Source organism: Eleutherodactylus coqui, chromosome 2 (assembly GCF_035609145.1).
Source record: "Eleutherodactylus coqui strain aEleCoq1 chromosome 2, aEleCoq1.hap1, whole genome shotgun sequence".
Taxonomy (NCBI): Eukaryota; Metazoa; Chordata; class Amphibia; order Anura; family Eleutherodactylidae; genus Eleutherodactylus; species Eleutherodactylus coqui.
The window spans coordinates 334,467,652-334,476,929 of NC_089838.1; the positions used below are offsets into that span (position 1 = coordinate 334,467,652).

Genomic DNA, 9,278 nt, shown 5'->3' on the forward strand with positions numbered 1-9,278 from the left:
CACCCATTCATATATCATTTTCTTCTAAGTCATCATTAATTATGGTTTTTGTTTTTCAGGTTAACCAGTTAACCGTGAAAGAGAAATGTAAGAATAATCTATTTCTCAAGAATAAGATTGCCGTTCCTGAGCTCCCTTTGTGGCAGCTGTCTATGGGCCAACAGTCCTGCTGTCTGGTGGTTCAATGCTCCAGTCCAATAGTTTGTTTTATTCCCTCCTGTTTTTTAGTAATACCTGATTTCCAGTACCCAGTGGTTTAGTGCAGTACTGTAGGAGTCCATTAGTTCAGCAGACAGGTCCCTGGTTTGCAGTGGTTTAGGGATGTAGTTTATTGGTTTGGTTTCCCGGCTTCTGCTGTGATGTCGCGGGTTGAGGTAGGGTGGAGCAAGGGAGGAAGGCCCAGGATCAGTGCAGCAGACAAAGTAACCAAATCTTACAGGATTTCGCTAAGAACCCTGAATTAAAGGTGAATAGTAATGCGTTAGAAGCTGCATTTTTGTTTGGATTATCTACACCATGTGCTATCGACTATTTATAGTAATACTTTGTAAACCATAACTGCAACACTTTGATACATAGAAGTAATGGCAATTATATTCGCTATGAACAATATCCTCTAAGAGAAGTAAGAACTATGGAAACACAGCCTCTCACCAGACTAAAACCTAAACAGGCCTAACGTTGTTTCTTATTCCTCTATTAGAATGTTTCTGAGTTCCGAATTAAGGAGCCTTCCATGCTCCCTTAACCCCTTGAATGGCACGCCCGCAAATTTTCCGGGACAAGCTCCACTGCCCATAGTGATATAGCCCAGAAGATTTCTTTTGGGACCTGCCGAGCACAATTCCATAAGCTTTGGCAGTGTGCTCTGCCTGCACAGTCCCATACAGAACAGTGCAGGACTTTAAAAAAAGAAGCAGGAAGATATTACCCATCTGCCGGCAACTTCCCGCTCCTTTTTTTAAACTCCTGCACTGCTTTGTTTACATTTTGCCACGGAGACCATCGGCTTGTCAGAAGCCCACCGAGGGTCCCCATGGCAGAGAGAGCTGGTGCTTGGCTGTTAAAGGATAGCCGGGCACCAGTTCTTACACAGCAGAGAATGGAAAAAACCTCCAATCTCTGCTGTTTAACCCTTTACATGCCTCGGTCTATGTGACCGCAGCATGAAACGGCTGACACCTGTCACCGCAATGTGATCGAGGGGTCCTGATGGGTCTATATGGAAGTCCCCTAAAGGGACAAAAAAAATTTAAAAAGTTAAACAAAAAAGTTACATTATAAAAAAAAAATAAACACCTTTGTCCCTTTTACTTTGTAAAAAGTTAAAAACAAAATGACCCATGTGGTATCACTGCATCATAATGACCCAGAGAAGGAAGTTAGTACATTACTTAACCCCTTAATGACATGGCTCTTTTCTTTTTTTTTTTTCCCCCGTTTTTGTTTTTTCCTCCCCTTCCCGTTTAAAAATCATAACTCCTTTATTCACCAACGTCGCTGCATGAGGGCCTGTTTTTTGCGGTACTATTTAATGTACCCTATAATGTACTGAAAAACTTTTACAGAATTCTAAGTGGAGAAAAAATGACATTCCACCATCTTTCAGTGCGTTTTAACAAACTTGTATAGTTTTTTTTTTGCTGTAGTACTTGTATTTTTTTCAAAGACTTTTAATTTTTAAAAAATATCTTCTGCTGCATCTTCTGCGCGCAATAACCTTTTTATTTTTCCGTCGACGTAGTAGAGCAAGGGCTTATTTTTTATGTGGGATGTCCTGTAGTTTGTTAGTACTAATTCGGAATACATATGGCCATTTTTTCTGGGAGACAGGGTGACTGAAAAAGTGCATTACTGGCGTTCTTTATTTTTTAAATAATGCGCTACTTTGATAGATCGGACTTTTACGGATGCGGCGATACCAAATATGTATGTATCTTTTATGATTTAGATTTTTTTTATTATAGATATGGCAAAAGGAGGCGATTTAAACTTTTATTACTTGATCATACATGTTGTATTGTTTTATATGTTTGTCAGTGGGCTCAATTTTAACAGTATTAGTAAAAGTTACCGTATATACCGGCGTATAAGACGACTTTTGAACCCCGAAAAATCTGCTCTGAAGTCGGGGGTCGTCTTATACGCCGGTAATACAAAAAAAAAAGTGTCAAAAAAAAAAATCATTACTCGCCTCCCCCGGCGTTCTGTCGCGCTCCGGCAGGCTGTCGCTCCCTCCTGGTCCCCGGCAGAGCATTGCTTTCTGAATGCGGGGCTTGAAATCCCCGCCTCCAGAAAGCTAATACACACGCCGTCAGCCAGTTACAGCCATTCAATGACATCATTGAATGGCTGTGATTGGCTGAAGGCGCACGTGTGTTAGCAATCACACCCATTCAATGATGTCATTGAATAGTGTGATTGGCTGAAGCCACGTGTGTTTTAGCCAATCACAGCCATTCAATGATGTCATTGAATGGCTGTAACTGGCTGACGGCGTGTGTATTAGCTTTCTGGAGGCGGGGATTTCAAGCCCCACATTCAGAAAGCAATGCTCTGCCGGGGACCAGGAGGGAGCGACAGCCTGCAGCTGCGCCGCAGAACGCTGGGGGAGGTGAGTAATGATTTTTTTTTTCTCCACTGTATTACCGGTGTATAAGGTGAAAGTTGGGGGGTCGTCTTATACGCCTCGTCGCCTTATACGCCGGTATATTTTATGTTAAAAATTACTTAGTGGGCTCTTCTCAGTGAAAACTACAAAGTTAAAAAATAACCCTACTGTCAGTGATTAGCGATTTATTACTTCTTTTTAGCAATAAATACAATTTTATTGATCCTATTTTTACTTTTTTTTTTTAACGATAAGATTTAAGAAGGGAGGACATGTTGGCGCCTCTCCTCCTATTAGTCTCTATGACAACATCTGAACATCATGGTGGATCTCTTACACTGTTGTAAATTCGTTGTTTAGTTCTTACTGTCCAGTGATCTAGTGTTCTTGTCTATGCTGTATAGTGATCCAGGCCCTGGTATCCATTGGTTTAATGGCCCCCTCTCTATTGTATAGTTACATCTTTGTTCTTGGTGTCCAGTGGTTTAATGATTTAGTTCCTGGTGAGCAGTGGTTGGTGGCTTAGTCGTAGGCTCAGTGGTTTAGACCCTTAGCTCTTGTTGTGCAGTAGTTCAGTACTCTAATGCTAGGTATGTGGTGGTTAGGTGGTAAGTCCTGAAGTCTAGTGGGTTAGTGCTCCTCATGGTTTCCCCTTCCATCCTCCTGAGCATCTGCGAGTAGAGCAGTGTTAGACCAGGCCGCTCAGCTCTAGAAGAGGTCCTGGTCCTCCCTGTCTGTAGGACCCTACAATGGAGGCCGAATCAGTGCCTCCAGCATTGGGTGCTGCCCTGAATACGCTCCTCCCTGCCTCGTGTGAAGTCCTCTTTGTTCTATTAATGTTCTGTTTCTTGTATCTTCCCACTAGTCTCGGTTTCCCAGGGCTGGAGCTTCTCCTTTGAAGTGTTGAATCACGTTGGTCAGCGACTATTCAAGGCAGATCAGAGCGTTGTGTGCTGTGGACCTATCTATGATGTCACAATTAAGGACAACAGCGACAATGAGGTCCTACATCTGCTGGAGAACTGCAGCTGCACCTGTAGCCGGGAGGTGAGCCTTCAGCCATAGCCAAAACCATCCTATAGAGCTGTGTCTTCCATGCTTACTAAACCTAGAACATAACACACCGCAGCACTGAACCTGCAAGGTCTGCATTAACCCTGAGCCTACAGGGCAAGCAGTGGTGGTCCTGGCATGTAGTAGTGCCCCCTAAGGAGCAGTGCTATGGAGGCTTACATGACACAGGGGTCTGGAAAGTCCTCACACCCTCACTTTCCTACACGTTACCTTGTGTCCCCATCATTCTGCACTCAGTACTCCATAATGACAACCGAACCCAAGAAATCTTTGCATATTTGCTCTTTTTTAATATAAAATATTTTTAATTGGAATTTTCATCACTTTTCCTATCAAAAACATAAATAAAAAGCAAACAAAAAAGTGTTGCACCTCCCCCCCCACGCCCCCCCTGAGTCTCTCTCGTGTATCCAATATGTAGATCGTCTAACATCCGTAGTAAACCGCAGGAAAACTAGTCCATGGAATTCTCCATCCTTTCAGATTATCTCTTTAAGGGTGGACACCCACTGGAGTGTTTTTCTCCACTGCGCTGCGAGAGTAAGTGAAAAGTCTCGCAGCGCAGTGTGAGAAAAACGCTGGTAAATCGCTGGAACATCGCCAGTCTTTTCAATGGGGCCAGCGGCAGCAGCACTAGCCCCATTGAAAAGATATGGAGAAAGCCGCAGACTTCTGCCACAGCTGTGGCAGGAGTTTCCTTCATCCCCGCAGGGATGAAGGAATCCTCTGCCACAGTTGTCATAGCTGTCACAGCTGTGGCAGAAGTGCAGAATGATATCCCATTGCTTTCCATGGGATCGGCGCTGCTGCCGGTCCCATTGAAAGCTGTGGTTTGTAGCAAACCCTGCAGTATGATTATCGGGGAAGGGCTTGAAATATAAGCCCTTCCCTGAAAATCATCATTTACTGGTTAAAAAAAGAAAACAATCTTTACTCACCTCTCCGCCGCTCAGACGCGTCCTCCAGCTGGCCACTTTCAGCAGCCAGGGATTTAAAAATCCCCGCCTACAGAAAGGGCTGTACTGATTGGCTGAGCGCTCAGCCAATAGCAGCTAGTGCTTAGCTATTGGCTGAGTGCTCAGCCAATTACAGATAGTGCTTAGCTATTCATTCATGAATAGCTAAGACAGTGCTATTCATGAATGAATAGCTAAACACTACCTGTAATTGGCTGAGCGCTCAGCCAATAGCTAATCACTAGCTGCTATTGGCTGAGCCCTCAGCCAAATCAGCACAGCCCTTTCAGGAGGCAGGGATTTTTAAATCCCCCGCCTGCTGAAAGTGCTGCACAGCAGTGTCGGGGAGCCAGCCGGTGGATACGGTGGAGAGGTGAGTAATTAAAAAAATTTTTTTTTACCACTTATTGATGATTTTCAGGGAAGGGCCTACATTTCAATCCTACTGCAGGGTTTGGTACAAACCACTGCTTTAAATGGGACCGGCAGCAGCGCCGATCCCATTGAAAGAAATGGGATATCATTCTGCACTTCTGCCACAGCTGTAGCAGAAGTCCGCGCCATTCTCCATATCTTTTCAATGGGGCTAGCGCTGCTGCCGCTGGCCCCATTGAGAAGACTGGGGATGTTCCAGCTACTTACCAGCGTTTTTCTCGCACTGTGCTGCAAGACTTTTCACTTACTCTCGCACTGCAGTGGAAAAAAACACGCCAGTGGGTGTCCACCCTCGCTTTGTCACTTTGAGAATAGTCAGTTGTTCTTTCAATGAGCTCAATCCACACTTCAATGGCTACTGTACTTTACCCATCCCCCCCACACATGTACAGCAACTTAATATCACTTTTTACATTTCTTGGAAAAACAAGCAGGTCTCTTCCTAGAGCCGCTGACTCCCAAACTAAGGGAGAGAAGGGTCTTGTAAGATAGGTGACCAGGAACCCAGCTGCCCCCATACTACTTACATGGAAGAACCAGGACTCTTCCTAGACCCTCAGACTGAGAGAAGCAAGACAATGACAACCCAGGATTGGGGACTACTTTGTGAATGTCCTTGAGTGGCCCGACCAGAGCCCTGAACCTAATGGCACATATCTGTGAAGATCTGACAATGGCTATCCATAGCTGGCATCCATCCAACCTGACAGAGGGCATAACATCCCCAAATCCAGGGGTGCAAACCTTGTGGCATCATCCCCAAGAACACTGGAAGCCAGAATCACTGCCAAAGGGGCTCCGACTTATACGGAGTACAGGGGTGTGAATACTTATGAAACTGCAGAACGGGAGGTTTTCATTTTTAAAGCATGTGCAAAGATTTCTCGGGTTCTGTTGTCAGTTTGGCATTATGGGGTGCTGAGTGCAGAATGAGGGGGGCGCAAGGACACAACATGTAAGACAGTGAGGGGGTAGGAGGACTTTCCGGACCCCTGTAACATGGAAGAACAGAAATATAACATCCAAGTCCTGGGAAGCAGAAACTTTAACATGTACAGAAAGTAACAATGTCCAGAGACTTACCAGGAGGGGTACATGGGAGCGCCGCACGGGAGGCGTACAAGAGAGCGCCACACGGGAGGGGAACACGGGAGCGCCGCACTGGAGGTGAACACCGAGCAGTGCACAAGAAGGGTACACGGGAGCAGTACATGGGAGGATGTTTATGCCAAGGCAGCAAAACTTGAGTCTTCTCCCTTGTCTCACTAACACAACTAGTTGTTTTATTTTTTCTCCTTTACCCTGAGCTGACGCCCAAAGTCCAGGCTTTTTTCCAATCTTTGGATTTGCCCCACTGCCCAATTCTTCCGCTTTCATTCACCTTTGACGATTCCGGCAGGATTTTCCCTGAGTAACCTGTGTGGTAATATATTATTTACTGAGATGCATATTCCAGGTATATGTAACCCTGATGCGATGGTCTTCCTCTTTCAGACAGCGGTGCTCTGTCCCCCGGGCTCTCCCATTGGATTTGTCAGGTTGCACTGGAACAATCTCGTCACCCACCTGTCAGTCATGGATTCCTCCAGGGAGCTGACTCTGCTCATCCTGGGGCCCAGCTTCCAGACCAGTGTTTTTGGGAACTCAACCTTTGAGGTAAGTCTAAGGCCATCCGCTGTTTTCCGCGCCCCCTGAAGGGTGAAATAGAAGGGAGTTATGATGCTGTTGTGGGAGATACGAGGCGGATGCCAGACTGAAAGAAAAATAAATGTTTACAACAGTTATTGATGAAGAAATGTGATTATATACAGTTAGTAACCATTTGAAAGTCGCGTAATTTTAACGGTTCCGTTCCACTAACAACGTCTCATATCTATATGCGGCGAGGAGGAGCCAAAACTGGCACATCACAGCGGGGAGGGGCAAAAAACTGGGGTGACTTCGAACACGGCGTGATGCTCGTTCGAGTAGCGAGTACTATCGAGTATGCTAATACTCGGAGCGAGCATCAAGCTCGGAAGAGTACGTTCGCTCAACTCTAGTGTGCACACATACGTTTTTCACTGAGGAGCGACCTCACTTACAAAGCTCTACACGTCCAATGGATCTTACAATGGATGACTAACCTTTTGATGTATGTATATCGGTGGCTCTTACTCCGTATGATCTCTGTCCACGGCTGTAATGCCCCACCACTTCCTGTGTTGCAGCAATAATGCTCCCTCTTAGTCTCGGGAGTAGCCAATTATATCCAATCTCTCTGGGCATGCTTGATTCACCTCAATTCTGGTCCATTGCCATGGCAAGCTGTTTAACTCCATAGGGAGCCTCTTACAAGCCTGACCCTCTTTCTTCAGAGAGCTATGAGCTCTCTATACCTCGCCCCTCCCCACAGAGTGATGCAGAAGAGAGCTATGAGCCTGCCCTCCCCTTTTCAGGTAACCTGGTTCAGGTGAGACATCTCATCTCTACCTTTCTGCCTCAGGTGAAGTCTCGGGATGAGCAGCATGTTGTGGGAATGATCAAGACGGAGAACGATCAGCTTCTGGTCACCTTCCCATTGGACCTGGAGGTGACGGTGAAAGCCATGTTGCTGGGTGCCTCCCTGTATCTGGTGAGTGAAGTCTCCTGGGAGCATATTAGCCTTTTCCTCCCCACTTCTACACGAGCCAACCTAAACAACCAATCACCGTGAATCAGCCAGCCAAAATAACCAATCACCGGGAATGAGTAAATCCAAACAACCAATCAGGTTGCGAATGGTTTGGATTTGGGGAGTAATATAGATATATGCCTCCTGGGACAGATCAGGGTCTGCCAGCCTCATCCCATGACTGCATCATAGTGGGGCTGTAACCTGGCCCAGCCTCCACGCCCACTGCAGACCGTTCAGAGATATAGGGGGCTGAGGGATATACAATATGATGATATACTGGGGGCCAGGGATAGTTCTATATGTGCCTCTCTCCTTTCTCTTCTCCCTCCTATTCCTTTTTCACCTTTCCCTCCTCCTCCTCATCTTCTTTCTGCTTTGCCTTCTCTTCATGTTATTTCCCCTTTTTTCCCAGGGCTGTTTTTCACCCTCTTTCTTTTCCTTTCCTTCCTCCACCCCTCCCCACCCCTTTTCTCTTATTCTGCCCCCCTCTCCTCTTTTGCTTTTATTCTTTCCCTTCCTCTTCTTCCATTAATCTTCCTCCTCTCATTTCTTTTCTTTCCCTTTCCGCCTCTTACACTTTCTTCCCTTTTCCCCCATCATCCCAACACACTCTTCCTACTCCTTTTTCACTCCTCCGATTCCTGTCTTCACTTTCCAACTCCTCTTTCCCTCTCGCTTTCCACTCTTCCTCTTTTTCACATCTTCCCTTCCTAACTTCTCTCTCCCCTTCGCCTACTCTCATCTTTCTTCTCTCTTCCTCTTCAATCTCTTCCTCTTTCACTTCTTCCTCCATCTTTGCAGTTTCCATCTATAATCAGATTTACCTTTTTTCTTTTGCCAGAATAATCTCATTAAAACGAAAAGGAGAAATCTGGAGAGGAACGCAAGACACAACTGATGTCACATGACTGATGCGCCTGCTGCCTGACTATTATCAATATACCGCCACATCTATATGACAGCATCTTCTTCAGCCGCCAGACCTTCCTCAGAGCCTCACATGCCAGGAAAATGCTTATCATAGTAAATCCTCCCTCTGCAGAGCATCACATATATTGATCTCTATGTAAGAACAGCCCACCCTAAATCGAAAGGGCTTCGGGGCCGCAGTGCTGGGGTCGAATAGATTGCATTGTTCTGGAAGTGTTATATATAGTGAATAAACACCGTATCCGCCACCAGATGTCTCCTTCTGTCTGTCTGAAATGATTGGATATATCACATGAGACCGTGTGCACTACAAGTACCAGCCTTCTGCCAGGCCCAGAGACCCCCTCAGTATGGAGAGGTCTGATAGCAGGAGGCGGTGTTCTACATGGCAGCCTTGTCTGTAGGATTACTGGCTTTTCCACCAAAAACTATGGATGGGGGTTGATAACAGGACTTCACTCAAGAATCTTTCATTATCTTAACCCCTTAGTGACCAGGCTTTTTTGCTTTTTTCCATTTTTGTTTTTTCCTACTCCCTTTTAAAAAATCGTAGCTCCTTTATTTATCCATCGACGTCGCTGTATGAGGGCTTGTTTTTTGCGGGACGAGTTGTATT

General features: G+C 45.7%; 1 protein-coding gene across 3 annotated transcripts in view; it reads left to right on the forward strand.

The window, feature by feature from the left end:
* The window catches only part of LOC136613054 (phospholipid scramblase 3-like), a 40,981-nt gene extending 32,071 nt beyond the window's left edge, over positions 1–8,910 (forward strand). For all 3 annotated transcript variants that reach the window (XM_066593877.1, XM_066593878.1, XM_066593876.1), the window contains exons 4-8: positions 60–87; positions 3,477–3,658; positions 6,571–6,732; positions 7,562–7,690; positions 8,574–8,910. In XM_066593877.1, coding sequence (XP_066449974.1) covers positions 60–87; positions 3,477–3,658; positions 6,571–6,732; positions 7,562–7,690; positions 8,574–8,630 — 558 coding nt within the window. In that variant the 3' untranslated portion in view covers positions 8,631–8,910. The remainder of the gene's footprint in view (positions 1–59; positions 88–3,476; positions 3,659–6,570; positions 6,733–7,561; positions 7,691–8,573) is intronic.
* The last annotated feature ends 368 nt before the right edge of the window (positions 8,911–9,278 follow it).